Source organism: Misgurnus anguillicaudatus, chromosome 12, assembly GCF_027580225.2.
Source record: "Misgurnus anguillicaudatus chromosome 12, ASM2758022v2, whole genome shotgun sequence".
Lineage (NCBI taxonomy): Eukaryota > Metazoa > Chordata > Actinopteri > Cypriniformes > Cobitidae > Misgurnus > Misgurnus anguillicaudatus.
The window spans coordinates 26,708,481-26,729,776 of NC_073348.2; the positions used below are offsets into that span (position 1 = coordinate 26,708,481).

General features: G+C 37.8%; 1 protein-coding gene across 1 annotated transcript; it reads right to left on the reverse strand.

The window, feature by feature from the left end:
* Window positions 1-117: 117 nt before the first annotated feature.
* mtnr1bb (melatonin receptor 1Bb) lies at window positions 118-20,061 on the reverse strand. The gene is made up of 3 exons (XM_055208525.2): window positions 18,893-20,061; window positions 18,549-18,772; window positions 118-1,909 (listed from the first exon to the last, which is right to left on the reverse strand). The coding sequence occupies exons 1-3, from the start codon at window positions 18,961-18,963 to the stop codon at window positions 1,062-1,064; spliced, it is 1,143 nt and encodes a 380-aa protein (XP_055064500.2). The 5' UTR covers window positions 18,964-20,061; the 3' UTR covers window positions 118-1,061.
* Window positions 20,062-21,296: the final 1,235 nt, after the last annotated feature.

Below are 21,296 nucleotides of genomic sequence, written 5' to 3' on the forward strand. Positions count from 1 at the left end.
TGCACATGTGGCTGTAAGAAGTAAGCTCATCCCAGTCTCTCTTTGTAATCGCCTCTCAGCCCATTCATACACCAGAGATGTTGAGCAGTCGCCAAAAAACATGCATTTCATTATCATTTATTTATTTATCTTTTATTGAGGTCAATGGAGAAACACGTTCTCACACACAGTCTCATTGCATGGTACGTCTCATACAGTATGTTGGGCAGATTAAACTGCACGCTGTCAAATCAAGTGAAAACAAGCAAAGATATCAATAATACATTCAAATCAGGTCCTGGTAATGTCAAACACTAATACTTTCCCTTTGGCAGTAACCTTTATCTTAATCTAAATGTCTGCTGCACTTTGCTCACAGAACATTTGTTGAAGAAAATTATGATTTTGGTTCCGGGCTTAGTTCATTTTTTTTCTTGGGAAAGCAATATAGCCCAAAGTCATGAAATGTCATGAATGACATTTGATGTGGACAATCACCCATTCACTTTAAAAGATCCACATTTTCCTCAACAGAATCCACACAATGTAATTATTTTTTTTAATTTGTGCTTAATCTTGCTCACCTACTTTTTGTTTTTCAGAAATGCATTTGGTCCAACATACGTACCATATACACAACAAACACAACCCGTCATGTATTTTGCACCTGTTACAGTATGTTTGGCACTAGAAATATTCACATGTTTGTTTAAGATGGAGTGTAAGGCAGGATTTCTGAATTGGCAATGGTTAACATACAGTATGTGAAGCATACTGTTTAATACAACATACATATACACAACAGACTTCCATAAAATGTACAAAAACGTTCCTCGATAAATACAAGCCACCAATCAGAAAATGATTCACATCTATTGATTTGAAAGTTACTTCATTTAATTTTCAATACAGTTGTTGAGATAAATTTTTGGTCAATAAATCAGAAATAAAGCAAACACCCTGAGTCATGATGTCATAGAAGTAAAAAGGTCAAGTGTCAAGTTTAAAGCTTTACGCATTAATAATTCCCAGTATTTTCCATTATTCCTCTTTAAATGAGTAAACAGTGATTGTCTCAATAGTCATTCATTGTTATTAATGGCAGGTGAAGGTTTGCTCCTTATCCCATCAGTGACTGCCCTTGAGGTTTCAGTCCCAAACCGTCTGGGAATCCACACCGACGTCACAATTCGCTTGTACTCTTTACGAAAGTTCCTGTTTAGGAGTCCGTAAATGATGGCATTGAGGCAACTGTTGAAATAGGCCATGAAGTAGCTTACCACAAAAAGCCACTCTGGGATATGTGGAGCCATGGCTTCTGGGTCAATGGCCACCACGAGCCCAATCATATTCAGCGGAGCCCAACATATAGCGAATAAAACGAACACGACGAACATGGTGACAAAGTTGCGTAAGTCACTCGGCCTCAATCTTGAGCGTTCCTCGCTCTTCACTTTCCGCCTCACTTGTATCACCAACACGAAAATCCTCAGGTAACAGAACGTAACCACGGCGATGGGCACCAGGAAGTGAACGACCACCACGACCACAGTGTAGGAACTGCTGACGGTCTGGGTGAAAGTACAGGAGTAAACCCGTGGATCGTAACTCAACGAACCCACGAAGAAGTTGGGAAGGATGGCCAAAACGGTGAGGGTCCAGATGAGGGCCACCAGCAGCAACGTGTTACGGTAGCTGTAGAGACGACCGTAGACAAAACTGTGACAGATGTAGCAGTAGCGGTTGATGGCGATGCCGGTGATGTTGAAAACGGAGCCGATCACGCTCAGACCCATCAGGAAGCCGCTCACCTTGCACTGCGTGTCTCCCAGAGACCAGCCGTCATGGAAGATGGCATACAACACCAGCGGGTAGGGATAGAAAGCTACCACTAGGTCAGCGAAAGCCAAACTGACGACAAATACATTGCCTGTGATAAAAGACAAAAGGGAGAGATTATTAATTATTAATGACTTAATGCATGGATCTTTGAAGAAAAACACCACCTTATGTTCTTACCTCAACTTGATGAATTAATACATACTTATCTTTATTTAATGCATGCACTTAATCTTTGTACAGCGTGTCGTGAATGTGTTAGCATTTAGCCTAGCCCCATTCATTCCTTAGGATCCAAACTGGGGTGAATTTAATAGCCACCAAACACTTCCATGTTTTCCCTATATAAAGACTGTTACATGAGTAGTTACACGAGTAAGTATGGTGGCACAAAACAAAACGTGGCGATTTTTTAAGTGGATAAAAAATGAGAACTATATTGTATGGTGGAAGAGCGCTTAGTTTGCAGCACTTCGACCTTGGGCACAGTAATATTGTAATAAAGTAATAACAAGGTTGAAGTGCTGCAAATTAAGTGCTCTTCCGCCATGTTTGGTGGCTTCTAAATTCATCCCTGTTTGGATCCTAAGGAATGAATGGGGCTAGGCTAAATGCTAACACATTCACAATGCGCTGTACAAAGATTAAGTCCACAAATTGAATAAAGATAGGTATGTATTCATTCTTTTAAGTTGAGGTAAGAATATAATAAAATATTGAAAAACGGTGGTGTTTTCCTTTAAGTGCAGATAGTACTGCTGTTCTGTTTATGGGTCAAAAATGGTTTGGCAAGATGAGAAATTCAAAAATCTTTTTAAAAACATGTTTTAAAAGCACGCATCAGGTTTCTTTCAATTCACATAGTGTATTTATGTTAATTTTATGCAATAAAAATGACATTTGCACCATTTTTATGAAAGTTAAGACTGAATGGACCTGAAAATGTCAAATGGTGTAACCGCCAATTGCGCCAAAGAATGAGAAATATTCAATATTTTATCCACCTTGATGGCATGTAACCATAATCATAATCCAAAAAAATTAAATAACATTTTATGAATTATTTCTAAATGTAAATTTTAATGCGTTTTTGCAATATTTGTCCTGACATATGCTGAAAACAGCTCCTTTTTTAAATACATTTTTACATCATTTGTCAAAGATTATGTAAAAAAAATCATATACTAAACTGATGATATTTTATTCCACATTTTTTAGGAATATATTTGGTGTAAAATACTAGTTACACCAATTGAAACAGACCGGTTACACCACATTGACATTTTTGCAATTATCCCCCAAATATTTTCAAAATAAAATAAAACCAGAAATTTTAGACTTGGTCCTCAAAAAAGATAATGTATGTAAGTAATCTGCAAATTTATTTTGAAATGTAACCCTTTTACATTTAATTGAACCATACAGACACAAAATAATTAACGTCACGTCATTGACCCTTATAATACTGATAAATTGTCTATGTTACCAGGAAGAACAGGGTGCTTTGAGCCATGTATAGTACATGTATATATGCTGCATGGTACAAATCTTCAATTTTTTCCTCTGTCAACTGAATTTCCGCCTGTTGTGGCACTGCAATTGACTGTGGTACACCAATAAACCATTTGAAATGACATTTTGAGAGGCAGAAAGAAAACAGGAGTGGGATAAAATGAGAATGGCAGAGACGAGGAAGGACACAGAAGGAATCGCGTGGACTTCAAACGCAAGATCCTCAGGGAGTGGAAAGCCTTTAATTACACAGCGACAGATGAAAACACATCACTGTGTTAAACAATTCTCTTCAAGCCCTCTCAGATTAATGTCATGCATGGTCTACTGCCCTAAAACTTATGTTATGTCCCACCAATCCATTTTCTCACATTAAATAGTCAACATAATGTCCTAGGGAGTCAGCTGACATCGGCTTAACTTAGCACCCTCTTCTATATGTTACATTATTACTACACTTGCTCGTAAAGTTTATTCTTTGCCGCTGTATTCTGTTGCATATGTTGTCCATCAATTTTTCTGTGTTTTCTCCTGCATCTATTAATGTAAAGCTACTTTGAAACAATTAAAAATTGTGAAAAGCGCAGTTTAAATAAAATGTAATTAAATTGAATTGAATGTTTAGAGCCAATGTGAACGAACATAGAGTTTAGATTTCCTTTTTATTTCTAAATATCTGCAAACAGATAACTGCTTTGGATGCATGCTGATAAATTGTGGTACACACACAATAACATTCGTCCAGATGGGAAACTTTTGATTTTTTTGTAATTCCCAGTGAAGATTTGAATCATTCGCATTACGAATGTTGGTGAACAGCTACAAACAGGCGCAGCTCTTATGCCCTACGGCTTAAAGCATTTTAACATTCAGTCAGCACTTTTCAGCCCTCCCAACCCAACAACCGCGGATGAAACATGATGACCCAAACCACAAGGAGCTCTATTAATCCGATTATCCCACTGAAAGTGATGAAAACATTTCATGGGTTTTTCATTCGGCATACAAATGCAGACATGCTTAAATAAAACTCCCAGTCGAACTAAATACATTTTTAATGTAATATTAAAGATATTATTATCTTCTCCTCTGTTTTTCATTATGGCCTTTAACAGTGATCCGACAGAAAACCTATATCTTAACTTTCACAGCCTGACATGCTGAAATGACACTGACTTTCCAATTTTCTCTTCAGCTGTTCCTTTTTCTTGCTCAAAGAGTTTGTGAAATGATGAACACCATTACCCTGACCTCCGTGAACCCAACATTTCTTCTTCTGGCTTTCTTTATCCTTGGACTTTTATCCCCAGACCCTATAATTCATCTTGAGATGTACTCAAGGTCACAGTGCTGTTGTGTTGAACGTCTTATAATATAACTCACATGGGTTTTATGTGCACACATGAACAAACCAATCATTAGTATGCATGCTACAATGTCTACATAATCCTCTTAAAGTTCATTCGGTTGATCATCAATGACTTTAGCCTTTGGCCATTGTATCAGCTTCTGTATATAACTCTTCACTCTCATACTCTTCATCTCACACTATCAGGTCTTAAAAAAAGCAAAAAATGCTGACTTGTTTGTGATGACAGCGAGTAATCTAATCTGATATATTGTAATGTGATTAAAGGAATACTCCATTTTCTTAAAAGAAAAATCCAGATAATCCACTCACCACCATGTCATCCAAAATGTTGATGTCTTTCTTTGTTCAGTCGGAAGAAATTATGTTTTTTGAGGAAAACATTGCAGGATTTTTCTCATTTTAATGGACTTTAATAGACACCAACAATTAACACTTAACTCAACACGTAACATTTTTTTTCAACGGAGTTTCAAAGGACTATAAACAATCCCAAACGAGGCATAAGGGTTTTATCTAGCGAAACGATTGTCATTTTTGACAAGAAAAATAAAAAATATGCTCTTTTAAAGCACAACTTTTCGTCTAGGTCCGGTCCAGCGCGACCTAACGTAAATGCGTAGTGACGTAGGGAGGTCACGTGTTACATATAAAACGCACATTTGCGGACCATTGTAAACAATAAACTGACACAAAGACATTAATGAGTATCAGTTGACATACAACAACGTAGGAACGGTCCTCTTTCAACACACTTGTAAACACTGGGGCGGAGTTTCGCACTTGTCTTCTGTGACCTCTTGACGTCATGACGTATTGCGTGGGGTCACCTGGCGCATCACGACCAGATCTAGACGAGAAGTTGTGCTTTAAAAGTGTATATTTGTTATTTTTCTTGTCAAAAATGACAATCGTTTTGCTAGATAAGACACTTATGCCTCGTTTGGGATTGTTTATAGTCCTTTGAAACTCTGTTGAAAAAAACTGTTATGTGTTGAGTTAAGTGTTAATTGTTGGTGTCTATTAAAGTCCATTGAAATGAGAAAAATCCTCAAAAAACATAATTTCTTCTCGACCTAACAAAGAGAGACATCAACATTTTGGATGACATGGTGGTGAGTAAATTATCTGGATTTTTCTTTTAAGAAAATGGAATATTCCTTTAAGTGCATGTGACATGAATAAAGCATATAGATGCAAAGTAAGAGAGTACACAACTCTTCAAATTACACCCATGCATATACAATTCACATTCAAAGGTCATGATTGCTCTCAAAGGGATATGAATCCCATCCATGGAGACAAGAAGCAAGAACAAGAGTTTTTGAGAAAATGTCTTTGCATTTTTCCCTCAGTGATGACAGGGGTAGTTAAGAAAAGCAGTCCGAGTGAGAAGAAAGCACTGACAGCTGGGCAGAAACATGTATGTAGGAGAAAGAGAGTAGAGGGCAAAGCCTCTTATTTCATGTCCAAACTTCATTGCAAAAGCAGCGGAGAGGGTTACAATACCCTTGGGATACAGAATAAAACAAAACATGCATTCCCTGGTCAACTGTCAAACTCCCTATGCTTAAAAAAGTAGGAAGACAGCTGTAAAGACACAAACTTTGGTTGACTTATAGATCTTATAGAATTTCTCCATCTATCCTGAATCTTTATCTACAGGGAATGTTTGGAATAGATAAAGTCGACAACTTATAGTGCAAAGCCTCATAAAAAGGGCTATTTGAGCTTTTCACAAACAAAGAAATCGATACTGTGATTAATTATTTATTACAAAAGCATAAAATAATAAAACTGTAGGGGTTTAGTAATAAATATAACAAAAAAATGTAACCTTGGGAGAAGTAAAAGTCAGTAGACCTAACACGTAGCTAAATCATCAGAAATTCATGCAGTCCTTTCTGAGCGACTCTACTGATCCGTGCAAATCCTCCTTTTTTTTTTCAGACAGCTGCCTGAGACTTAAGCATTAAGTTAACGCTCTATGTGGTGCCGAAATCAAATTCCAGTCTTGTTATAGGGTGAATGATGGCAAAAATTCACATCCGTATAGCTGATGTCATAGTCAAACGTTAAAAAGGAATTAATAAGAAGTTGTTTAATAAAATGTGACAGTTATGGGACCGTTTGCAGTGTGATTAAATGAATGAACAAATGCAATTGGTTTTAACCTTTTAAGCGTCACCCCACCCTATTGAGTTAAGTCTACACTCTTGGAGCTTTCAAACAATATATAGTTTGTCATGATTAGATAAGAATTCATATGCAAACATTGAAGTAAATGTAGGCGTCCCGCTGGTGGGACAGTGACATTTAGCAGAAAATAAATGTTTTGAGGCACACTCTCTTTATAAATGAATCAATTACTCTCCCTGCATAATTTATTTTATAAAACACTGTTAAAATGTCTATTCTGGAGGCTTAGACCTTTCCAACGATATATAGTTATATTTGTAGTTATAGATTAAAATTTACATCAACAATATTAATGCAAACTTAGGTGTCCCGTATTCGGGACGGCGACGCTTAACATATGACCTATACCAGATATCAAAACACATCAGATAAGCCAAATTGACTGTCTTGGGTGGGATGGAATAAGTTTTTTTTATACTACTTATAGACACACTGTAAAAAGTAAAAGTTGGATCAACTTAAAAAATTACTTCAATTGGTAAAGTTTTGTCAACTTAAATTTTCTCACCTAAAGGGACACTCCACTTTTTTGACAATATGCTCATTTTCCAGCTCCCCTAGAGTTAAACATTTGATTTTTACAGTTTTGGAATCCATTCAGCTGATCTCCGGGTCTGCGCCAGCACCTCTAGCATAGCTTAGCATAATCCATTGAATCCGATTAGACCACTAGCATCGCGCCAAAAAACAACCAAAGACTTCTGTAGTTAAATTGGCCCTCATTTATCATTCTTGCGTAGAAACGGGCGTATATGTTGGCGTAAGATTATGCGTACACTCCTCTCACCGCCTGATTTATGAAACTGTGCGTACCGTTGATATTCAGGTGTACGCAAATATCTGCCCTTCATAAATGCCGCGGCTGAAAACGATCGTCATTAGAATAACACGCCCATATAAATGCAAGTCTCCACCTCCCCCACGCCCTCATTTTACGACATTGACACATGGAAGACGGCAAAGAAGACAAACCGGGGAAGTGGAAAGAAACAAAATTGTTTTATTTGGGAGTTTAAAGAGCGGGATTAAAGACACATTAATAATTGCATGACATTTTGTAATATTTGTATTATTATTTTTATTATTAATGACCCTTAATTGATTTTTAGAAGAATAATTATTTATTATTATTATTAATATTATCATTATTATTTACTGTTGCCTACATCTAAATTATATGTCTGCTTAATGGTTCGGTTAAGTTTTTTTTAAATAATATTTTAAAATGATGTAGTAACTTTTATAGTGTGTTTTTCTGTATTTACATACAGTTGTTTGTTAGCTAAGATCCAGTTTCATACGGAGCTCCGGATATAATTCAAATTAACAATTTGTTTCCACGACATCCACATGTTTTACTAGGCTAATTCATAATTTGAAGTAATAATAATTGTAATAGTAATGACGAAATATTATAATAATTAATCCCAAGGAACAAACTGTTGAATATTGGGAACGAATTTTATATTTATGGCCATACTTTAGACTAAATAAGAAAAAGAAGTGTCCATAATGTAGCATAAAAGATAATTCGTGGCCATGATTTTGTCCGCATGTCATCATGATCGGATTTATGGCTCCATTCAACACAAACATTTTACTTTACCTATTCATGTGTAGCTATTTATTTATCATCGAATGGTATGTAACTAGCTTACCTTTTGATGCATTATTACCATGTTTTCTTAGCACATCCTTGTGCTTTCTTGCAATGTGCCGCTTCAGATTCCAGGATGAATATTTGCTAACTTTTACAGTCTCTCCACGCTTCCTTTTAATGTTTTCTTCCTGTCCAATCTTAACTTTGATTTTTACTTTACATCAAAGGGCGTTCTGGGTTCAACGAGCGGTGCTGAGCGAGCGGACTTTTTAGAAAGGCGCTTTGATGGTAATATTACCGCACCGCTCAAGGCTCGCTCCGCTCCGCTCACATGCTTTGCCCTGAAACGTCAGGTAAAGCGCCCAGGCTCTCAACTGAAGGAATACATATGCATACAAATCAAATGCTTTGGTAAAGTCTCTCAAATTAAACATTGAAGTCCATGTTGCATAAAAATAAACACTGAAGTTTGTAAGTATTATGTTTTTTTTTTACAGTGGGTCATAATATATCATATATTTTAGTTTGTCAGTGCGTTTTGTGGTGTTAGGAAGTGTTTGCGCATTTCTGCACTAACTCAAAATGTGCGTACACCACCTCCCGAGCAGGCGTAGGATTTGAGCGTACCGTACGCCAACGTCCATATTGATAAATCTCAAAGTCACCGTGGTTTTGGGTGTACGCCAGGTGTACGCTGGAATTTTGGTGTACGCACTTTTGATAAATGAGGGCCATTGTGTATGAAGACTGACGAAAAATTTAAAGTTGCGATTATCTATACAGATATGGCTAGGAACTATACTCTCATTCTGGTATAATAATCAGGGACTTTGCTGCCGTAACATGGCTGCATGAGGCGCAACGATGTTACGCAGCGGCCGAAAATAGTCCCCTTAGTATCTTTCAATAGCAGCGGACTGTTTTCGGGCACTGCATAATATCATTGCGCACAGCTTTATGCTTTTCTTTTTTTTAAATCCCAAATGAGTGAAAACTAGTGAAGAATCATCTCCCTCAAAGTAAAACTTTTCGGTATGGCCTTTCCATAAAAATTTAAATGTGATCTATGTGTAATTAGATGGAAATGAACTTTTGATGGAAGCTCACAGCCTCGCCGAGCGTGTCTTACGGTTCACCTAGAGCTCAGTCCTACAAGTATAATTACTAATGGAGGAGGGTGACCTTGTGGAAATTCACAGCAGCCAAATTTATGTGCTCATTAGCACAGCATCTTCACTCCCAGTCATAACTGATAAAAGCTGCAACTACGCGGGGACCCCGCTGCTACATATGATTAAAAACCAAGAAAGAAAAATAATGAATTCAGAATATGGAGAACTTAAAATGAATTCCAAATCATGCTGTGGACACAGCAGCTTACTTGATTCAATCTTTAACTAATTAATCACAGTGACATTTTCTTTAAATTACAATAATTATCTTTAGTTCTTTTTTAATTTATTTAGGTCTCTTTATTTTGTAATATATTCCTTTGTACTCTGTCCAAATAACAATTCAAAAAGTACACCTTTGCACATAAAAAGTTTATATTAGTACCTCAGAGGTACATTAAGGGTACTACATATATATAGTATCTGTACCTAAATGGTACCAGTGACAGCTTGGGACCATTTCTTTCCTTTTTTCTCTAACAGTGTACAACAGCTCTAATGTATTATCATGAACATATTGCGACACCGTTTAGACAAGTGTCCTCCATTATTAACCAATTTGGTTGTGCAAATTTGCTATGTTTTTCAACTTACTGCCAAGTGTCACATTAGCACAAATCTGTCAACAAATTCTAGTCTTTTCCTTAATTGAGTTCAAACAATCCTCATTTCCTCAGTTTTTAATAAGACAGATAATGCTTACAAGACTTTACTGCACACTCTGCAACTAAGAAATTTAATTGAAAACTTGTCTTCTTAAAGGGATAGTTCACTTTAAAATGAACATTCTCTCATCATTTACTCATCCTCGTGTTGTTCTAAACCTGTATGAATTTCTTTTTTCTGATGAACGCAAAAGAAGATATTTTGAGAAATTATGATTTTTGAAGTATTTTGGAAGTATTGTGATAAATGATTAAAAAAAATATTTTGATAAATGATGGTAAGCACACAGTTGATGGTACCCATTAAATTCCATCATATTTTTTTATTTCTACTATGGAAGTCAATGGTCACTATCTGCTGCAGAGCCGGCACCAGACCATAACTAACAGGGGGGCACGTGGCTTCCAACGGGGGGCACGCAATTAGCAACAATAACTTGCAAAAACAAGGCATTAAAACAACAAATACAGTGCAACCACACACTCATAGAACTGGTACAGACTGTCAGCTCATTTCCCGTTTAAAGTGCAGATGATCACAAACTATGCGCAAAAGTTAAACTATTTTGAACTTTGACCACGGCATGAGCGCAAGCAATTGAAATGAATGGGTTTCATAGCGCAGCGCACACTGCGTCCTAAAAGCCGCTTTACCATAATCAGGTTGTAATGCTGTTAACGGTCTATAGCCACACTTCACATTAAGCTTACGTAAATTAAAACAATGCTAACTTACCTTTAAAAAAGCTGAAGTCGGCGTGTACGAACATTAAACTTCCTTAAAACGGTGTCCTGTAGATTTGAAAATTCCACCTCGACCTCTAATCTCCGAGTTTGAGCCAGTCCGTGTTTGCATGAAGTCAGATGGAGCAGGCGGTGCTGGTTCATTCTAAATGTTCTAATATCCATATTTTAAACGATCCATAAAATGCTGCGAAAAAACACGTTGCTATCAAGTCAGAAATATGCTAAAGACATAAAGACGCATGAGACGCCGCAATACTACCAATCAGAGAAACTGGTCTATTTTAATTAAAGAAAACATCAACTATATTTTCCTCATTTGATTACAGTTTGACAGATAGAAAGAGGCTCACTACACTTATAAAAGTATAAATGCATGTGGTTCACAAACAGAAGAATATGAACCTTCAAACCAATTTGCCATCTGCTCAGCCTCCCCTTATGAAACTCACTATGGGCTCCGTGTCCCTTCTAACCAAAAAGTATTACATCATCACTCTGTGCCTGTGCAAAATGTCAACACAACATTTGATACTCTCGATGTAAATTAGAAAAGTCATGGAATAATGTAAATAAAAAAATCAGATTATGTTATGTAACTTGAACAAAACATCTAAAATATTCAGCTGTGGTTCTGGTGCGATTCAATATGCTTTACAACGATGAGCTTGAGCTGAATCTAAAGACTATAGATTTTTATTTGTCATTATGTTAAAGGAAAACACCACTGTTTTTAAATATTATATGTTTTTAAATATGTTCTTAGACAAATTAATACATACCTACATTTTTCAATATGTGCACTTCATCTTTGGACAGCGCGATGTGTTAGCACTTAGCTTAGCCCCATTCATTCCTTAGGATCCAAACAGGGATGAATTTAGAAGCCACCAAACACTTCCATGTTTTCCGTATTTAAAGACTGTTACATGAGTATTTACACGAGTAAGTATGATAAAAAATGAGAACTATATTGCATAACGGAAGAGCACTTAGTTTGCAGCACTGATCCCTGTTTGGATCCTAAGGAATGAATGGGGCTAGGCTAAATGCTAACACATTCACAATGCACTGTGCAAAGATGAAGTGCACGCACTGAAAAAAGATAGGTATTCATTCGTCTACATTGAGGTAAGAACATAGTAAAATATTGAAAACTGTGGTGTTTTCCTTTAAAAAAATACATTGAAGGGTTTAAAATGCTTTAGGCAGTCAATCTTTGATCAGATCAAAATTTGTCTTCATGAATTTCAGATTGGGTGCCTATAAGTTTCCAATAATCAAATTCTTTTAGTCTGGAGCTTTGCATTTTTATCTATCAGTTTATGTGATAACTGGTGGATTTCATTAAACCAATGTGATCAAATCCTGCCCATGTAAGCAAGCATAAACAGATCTAGGAAATTGTGACATGCAGTAACTTTCTTTGCCGGTTCTCTGGTTTGTGAAATTATGAGGGATGAGTTTAAAGATCATGGTGATCCCTCACGCTCGCTGTTTTATCTTCTGCTGAGGTAGAGACAGCATGTAGAATTGAAGAAGAGAATTTGCATAGATAGCAAAGTAAACTTTGCAAAGCAGCAAAACCTTTCGGCATGAATTCAGTTCAGTATAATTTAACATTGCAACTGAGATGTATCTAGAGTTTGCAACACAGAGAATACAGGTTTGATTCTCAGTGAATGCACAACTGATAAACTGCACAAAAAGCAAGCGTCAAGTGCATAAATGCAAATGAAATGCAAGACCTTTGGTTGGAACTGTCTGCAAAAAGATAAATCCTAAGACTGTCGATTGGGAATCGGAGATGCTACCGTTACGTTGGACAGAAACAGAACGCACTGACTTATTTTTGACTTATTTAAATCCAAGCATCTTTGAAGAAGTTTAAAGGAGGTGGCGCTCACAGAGAACAGACAGTCCGAGACAAACAGTTGCTGCTGTGAAACTATCATCAAGTAAAGATAAAAGTGATGCCAAACCTCAGTCTACTATTTGAACCTCCAGCTGAGTGAAACTGGAACTGAATGTAAAAAGGTACCAAAGTTGTCACTAAGATGGTACCTTTTAAAAGGTCCCAATTTGTACTATTTAGGTACAGATATGTTGTCAGTGTATACCTCTAGGCTACCAAAGTGTTAATTTGAGGTACCAATACAGTATTTACCTTTAACTAAAACTTTTTTAAAAGGTACCTCTCCATTGAAACTGTTATGCCTTTTTGTACCTTATTTTCTGAGAGTGTAGCAAGAGAAAGAAAAATGTCAGATGAAATATAAGACATCAACAAAGTTCTATTACACTTGTGAATTTATTTTTGATTGACTCTCATACACTGCTGACTGTAGGTCAGCTGAGCTGAATGGATTCATTAGCACAATATGATCTGTCTTTCATGCAAGATACAAGCGCTCTTTCATGTGGGATGGGATGCAAGCAATCTTACATAACAGTTAATCCTGCAAAGAACAAAACAGTCTGGTTTTTATCTGAGACCTGAGGTGTTTTAGTTATTGCTCTCAGTATTACACTAACAGAAGGCACAGCAAATCATGCTACAAATTAAGACAAATTATCTTTAGCATTTTACAGCCCTATTGGCCTTGTATTAAAATTAAAATCTTAGCTCACGCACCTGTGCACTGATGTCTTTAAAATTGCCTAAAATCTGTCCCTCAAGGGAAGACCCGCCTGCAAACTTTGATGTTTATAAAACTTCCCTATAAGAAGGTTTTTCAGGCCTTAGAAAACAGCAGGTGGGCTGCTTGCTACCTCTCAATATGAGAGGATTGCTACCTTCAGCAATGTACCCCAAACTACTTTTCTCAAATCTCTCAGGAGTTCAAAGACACATGTGTTTTCTAAAACATCACGTGTATTTGTGGCAAACGTGACTTTGTCTGTAAAATTCATAATCTAATTATGGGATTAGGAGCATTAAATTTTGACTTTAACAAGTGTTTTAATTCACATTGCTTGATATGTTTGGTACCATTTTAATAAAGATATCAAAAATGTTCTTTACATTATATATGATGATTTTATGTAAAAAAACTATACATTAAATCACAAGAAAATGACTTGGCTATAGGTTTTTACATACAGTATAATGAATTGGTACTGTTGCTGTCCATGGTGCTGAATTTGCTCAAACGCATGCAATGAGCCAAATAATGAACTTTTATGTTTGTCTCTGGGGACCGAGGGGCAACCTTCCGATCTCTCTAATGAAGCCAACACGGAAGTGACTTAAACTGCAATGCATCGACTGGCCGCTTGAGGCTGGCTCCAAAAGGGAGTCAATTCCCATAGACTCCCATGTTAAAAATGGCCAACTTTACAGTAGAAAATAATATGTTTACAGCCTGGTACAAAAAGTGTTTTTGGCCTATATAGCTAAATTTGCCCTTAATGACAACTGTGAGGGGGGTGAATTTTTTTGTAACTCATCCGTTTAGAGTATATTAAGCCTTAAACTTCTGCATAATTAAGGGCGTGGCCGCTTGAGTGTCGGTTGAACAGCCACTGTTGTCACTAGACTCGCGCTAGGCGGGCGTGGTTTCACCTCAGCTTCACCCATGTCCCGCCTCTTTACCCATTTTCGGTTTTCCGCGAGTAATTCGCGGGGACGCGCGGCCGAGATGGCGACGGCAGGCAACGCCTACTTTAAGCTTCAAAAGCGATCTTCACAAACCAATGGGTGACGTCACGGACACTACGTCCATATTTTTTACGGTCTATGCTGGGGACACATGAGTTACATTGTGCCGGTGGAAATGTTTCTCTGAAGGCTTCTACTCAGACTCTATTTCATCCTAAGCTGCTAAATGTCAGACATAAGCCACCCATCTTCTGTGCCACTGTTAATTCTTTCCAAGTGTGCGATGTGTCTGTCTGTGTGACAGCACAGGTGTTCAACATCCAGCGGAGACAGGTGGTGAGGAAAAAAGTACAGATAGTTGTTCCACACCTCCACTGGTCTCAACAGTTGAGACGAGAATATGAGAGCGAAAGACACATACACTCAGAGAAAGACAGAAAGAGGGAAAAAGAAAAAACACCTTATACGGAAAGCTGGACAGATGTTAAAGGCTTTGACAGCTCTGCGGATGGACACTGACCTGATTCAGCTTTAATCAAGCACAGCCCCGTGGCCAAGGAAAAAGCAAGAGTGGACAAAATCCCCCTCGACGCAAACGGAGCAAGCATCAAACTGAATAGTTCCTGTCAACTTTCTTAAAGGGACAGACCACCTACAAATGAAAATCAGTGATTCACACTTCCAAAAACATTCCAGAAAATGTGTTGTTGCTCTTTTTCATGCAGTGAAAGTTTGTTCAATACGATCTATTGTGTTTATTAGTGCCCATACTGGTGCCAGGTGATGCCAAGAAACTTCTCTTTAATGTATTGATATCATCTGTGCGTTTGGAAAAAAAAACGTTTGTCAGATGAATAAATTGGTGAGTAAGGGACGATGTAAAAAGTTCACACATTTCATTTAAAGGGACACTCCACTTTTTTGAAAATATGTTCATTTTCCAGTTCCCCTAGAGTTAAACTTTTGATTTTTACAGTTTTTGAATCCATTCAGATGATCTCTGGGTCTGGCGCTCACTTTTAGCATAGCTTAGCATAATCCATTGAATCTGATTAGACCATTAGCGCCTAAAAAATAACCAAAGATTTTCGAAAATTTTATTTAAAACTTGACTCTTCTGCCGGAAAATTAGCATGTTTTCAAAAAAAATGGAGTGTCCCTTTAAGCAAACATGTATTTTGATTGGTAGCAATGGTGAAATGCCATTTCATGATAACACGTGCAACACATGCAATGTCATTTTTTGCGGTAATAGGTTGTAATAAGCTTCCTGGTCATTTTAAAGGGCACATTTATAATAGATAAATGATACAAATCTCATGTGCCCAAAATGTCTCTGTAAAGTTTTAGTTTTAAATATCCCACAGATCATTTTTTATAGCATGTCCAAAATGCCCCTATTTCGGTGAGAGAAAAAGCAAGCTGGTTTCGTGTGTGTGTACCTTTAAATGCAAATGAGCTACAGCTCTTCACTACCTTACCAAAAGAGACTGATTCCTGTGAATACAGTCTGAGACAATAGTACCCCACTATTGAGATATGACAGCATAAAACTCACAGAGGGCGGACATGGTATTGCAAGATTGTCAGTCAGTGGCTGTGTGCGGGGCTTTATCAGTGTGACATCACATTGACTAAAGAATCAAAACAGCATGTCTAATGACACTGCTTTGGGTTAACAGGGATTAAAAAAAAGGATTGGGTGGATTTTGTCATTGTAGAATGGTTGTGTTCACACACTGCCAACACACATTTATGTCCAAACACCTTGTAAAAGTGGATTTTGCATAATAGATGCCCTTAAAAGACTAAGATAATAACTGTTATTTAGTAACACTCATCGTTCACCTAATTTCAAACACACTCTGGTCTTGGTCTGATTTAAAGGTAAATGTAAGACTACACAGACCCAAACACAACACAGAAACACTCTATTGTCTCCTGTGGCTTGCAAAGACATCTTCACCACACGCAGACATATTTCAATACTCCCAAACATGTGCTGACTGCTCAAACATTCACACTGCGGTGGCAGCCCGAGACCAACCTACACGACCAAGAGCCCTGCCAGAAATCTGACAGCATTAGGACTTCACTTGGCATTCACTCCCCTTCCCAGAAACATGATTACATAACCACACATGGGACAGTGAATGGGAAAGTGGCCAAGGACACTGGTGGTCACGGTTTTTCCTACAGCATAAGGAATTCTTGCACAACAAAATATTTCCTTCTCCCTTTCATTTATTTCCTGTACTTTAGTGCCTTTGTGGGACATTGTTATTGCCTGATTGGCTGTTAATGATAGAGGGCTGACACATTAAGGAATGAATTTTTCTACTTTACACTCAATATTTGAAAAGATAGCAATGGTTGCCACAGCCATGAGCCATCATGGGGAAACCACGAACGGAATTTGACAGTATACCTATTGGATCTAATGAGCCATTGATGCCCCCCATACCCCCCCAACTGTGTCTGAATATCTCTGGAGGGGGAGGCACAGAGTTGAGAGTGTCTATCAGAAAGAGGGTGGTATGAGATTGTGAGCGTGCGTTTGAAGCAGACAGGTCTGCCTCTTGCTCAACGCGAGAGAGCTCAAGCTTTGAAGTCTGTTGTGTGAGCGCTCTACACACTTACACCCCTGCAGATGCACAAACTGTCAAGAGGTTTTGATTAAAGCCCCAGACTTCACCGTGTCAGCAGTATGTGGAGGCATCTCACAAACACACACGCTGACTTGGGTACATACAAGTGCTATTGAAGTGCTGAATTCTTTCTCTCCTCAATATTGAGCACTGGAAGCCCAATTGTAACATTTCAACAGCTGTTTAACTTTTATAATAACACACAGGGAAAAGAGTCAAGAGGAAATTGTGCTATTTAAAAGAAAGCAGGTAATATGTTTATGTAGTAGGGGGTAATTTGAGAAGCGCAGTTCAATTTAAATGTCAATTTTGAGATGGATAAACTGCAAATGAATCCTTTTTCAATTTAAAAAGGAATGTAAATTGTCTCTGAAGGGTGCCAGATTTGCAATGATGTGCAGGTCCAATTATGCCAAACTTCTGTGCAAAGTCTTTGAAGCCCATACTGCTGAGAGCAATAAGCTGCTGTAAATTTTTGATGACATGGTCAAGGTGAAGTAAAGCTTTTCTTAACGCCAGCCAAAGCTCGACAGATTTACAGTGTTTTGGTGGACCGGATGCAGCTGAGGTTTCTTTCTTTGTTGTACTTGTTACTGTCATTGATAAGCAACAATACACCAAAGCAAATTCCTTTGAATTTTTTTTTTAAATATGTACCCCAGCTGTCACTGGGGCGGTAGCCTTTCAAAAAGTACAGCTTTGGACCTAAAGATATCATATTGGTACCTCATATGTATATATTGGTATCAAATGTATACATATCTGTGAGTAATGGTACAAATAAGGACCTTTTAAACCCATAATATACCTTGCAATAAAGTTGATTATGTTACCAATTGCATGGACTTAATACTGAATACTTTTATACTATATATGGTGTTAGTAAGTGTGTGCACTTACTAGTTTATTTTTTTAAATAAAAAGTTACATGAAAATGTAAACACTTTACATTAAGCAGCTAAGTCACCATCAAACTATGAGTTTATCAAACAGTAAACTATAGTGGAGTATGTTAAAGCACATAAAAAAACATATAATGTATACTTAAGGTAGCACGTCATAAAACATTGTTAAAGTCAAATGGACAGATAAAAGTATTTTTTTTTATATTCATTCACAGTATCTCCATTCAACACTGGCAACTAAAAGACGTGAATGGCACGTGAAGTGCTTTATATAGTGCAATAACATTGTGCGTAATCATAAAAATAATATCTCACCAGCATTTCTTAGTTTACGATTCCTGAACACCGAAATGATGACTAACAGGTTAACCAAAACATCCACCACAGTAGTAAAGATCAGCACGCTGGCCAGCACCGCGACCGCCCAGGCGGGGCGCGCGCTCGAGCCCAACGCGCGACCGACGTGCCCCAATTCTGTGCTGTTCTTCAGGACGGCGGTGTGCTCCGGCATTCCGGTTTTCAAAACGTATTCACAAAACCTGTGGACATGAACAGCACATCAAGCTAACTCAAACGGACTTCACATATTAAAGAAGACGCGCACGTGTTGGAATATAGGTATCAAATGATCACTAGGTTTGGTACTGTATGATGCATACTTGTAAAAGGCGTCCGAAGTTTGAAACAGTTGGTGAACAACGAGTCCTTGTTGCCTTTGCGCGCCTGGCATCACTCCTCTCTCCAAAGACACGAGATGGATCCCATCCCAACATCTTCTCAGCCTCCCAAACTCATTTCTGTGTAGTTTATGTCCTAGCCAGAAGGTCTGCCTTTTCTTTCGTTCACCGTAAAACTGTTACGGAACAGGACGAACCTGGCGCCGAATTGTCCCATGGCGACCCTCTCCAAGTTAACGCAGCTGCTCTGAATTTTAAATCCAATGTCGTATCGGAAGGAAATTCGGCAATATGATTGGCTCCAGCTTAAAAGTGAGACAAATGACGGTGGGAGTTGTCAACAACGTGTGTGCGCTAAGAACGCGCTCGTACTACAAAGACGCGCACGGTGCGCAGAGGTTATACAGAAGGGACGTGGTTACACTTCACGTGTTATTGTCACTGGAGAACCAGTAGGGGGGATTTAGGGTATCTGTGACATTGTTTGCTCTGTTCAGTCAAGATTGTTTAATCAAGGTTGTATATTGTGATTATCTGTAACATTTCCAAAAGCCTTGTATTTGGAAACTACTGCCTTTACAAAAATGACTCGTGATTTAACTAACCATTGCTTTTTGTATTTCTAATAGTAATATTAAAAATATAACAAATTGACCATGGTCTCACTATAGCCTACTGTACTGTAGAAACCATAACCATGATATTTGTAGTGAAACAAATAGTAGCCTAATTATGTAATATATGCCATCAATCCAAAATGGTTTCCAAACTTTTAGTGTAATAAAAACCATGGTTATTTTCCTAAGGGTGTGCCAGTAAACTAATAGGTTATCTTATCCAGACAATAGATCCTGTTTCACGTTAAAGGTACGGCGCGCACAGTGTGTGATTCCAATTGATTCCCACGTGTTGCTTCAACAATTGGTTGTTTAAAGCAGCAGGTTTCCAAGCGCACACTGCGCCTATCATCCCACAATACCATTTCTCTCTGTTTGTTTTTCTTTTTCATCGATTTGAAAAAATAACTAGCCTACTTTCCACGTGTGCACATCTAGTGCGCCCCTGGTAGCCAGAACTAACGAATGGGATGCAGTTAGATGTGGGTGAACACTGTCACATTGGTTTAATAATTAATGTTTTCTTATCTCCATCTCAAGAACACACTGAAATGGAAATGGTTGCATAAGATGTTTGAAAAAAGAATGAATTAATAAAATAAGCCCCACAATGGCCTTTGATGGTGCATCCTTTGTTCCATAAGTCTATGTCTTTATGATATATTATACTCAACTTGTGTGTAACAAATGGTATAAATATGAGACACTATCATCCTGAAATTGGAAATAATTTAGACAAGTAAATTTTTTTGTAAAATATAGAAATGTTTTAGATTTGCACATTTTCTAAATAATAAATCAAATACAGCCAAATTTGTGACTATGACAATGTTAAAAAAGCTATTATTTTATTTGCAAAAAAACATGCAAAAACATTTCAGAAATCTTTCCATGAATACGTTTATTTGAGTAAATCAACCCTATTTATATGAGTAAAATGATATTGAAGGGAAATGTATGTAATTATTCCACTAGAGCCGAAGATTCTTACCCACTTGAGTCTGTTGGAAAATATCCTCAGGGTATTTTTCTTCATTCACAACAATGCACCACAAACACTTCGAAATGTGACAGCTTGCCAAGAGGTAATTTCAAATAAAATGTGGGAAAACTGAACGAAACTGGATGTGATGGAATCGTGTTCAAATTCTGATAGGCTTTGAAAATGCAAAAAGCAGACAGGCGTAATGTGTGTTATACATGCCATGTTTTATATAATCCATATATGGTTTTCCTGCAAACTTGAATAATCTGGATCAAGGGCGTAGGAACCGGGGGGGATGGAGGGCACGTGTCCCCTGCAATATTGGAGACAGTCACATTTGTCCCCCCCCAAAAAAAAATTTATACTGCGGGGGAGAAAAATATTTGACTCTCATGCTTTTATTTTGAAAGCGCAACACAGTGTCTTGTCACCGGCCCGCTCCGCTCCCTCAACGGCTAGTGGGTAGAGATGCGCGGTTGGCGGTTACAGCCGCGGACTCCGCGGATAAACCGCGGATCGGGCGGATGATGTGACGAAAAATAATATTTTAATTAAATTCGGGTGGGTGGCGGATCGACAGCTTGTTATTAGCTTTGTCCTTCAAAGCATGCGACCTTAAAGGTGAGCACTATGTCTATCAAGGTGGCAGGCTCAGAAGTTCGCGAAGAGAACTGAAATGAGACGGTCTAGCCTTCTGAGGACCCATAATTTGGGTCACCTGTTGCACGCACCCCCAGTAGCGCCCATCGCGCCAGTCAGCAATAAACAGCGGAGACATTTCTGA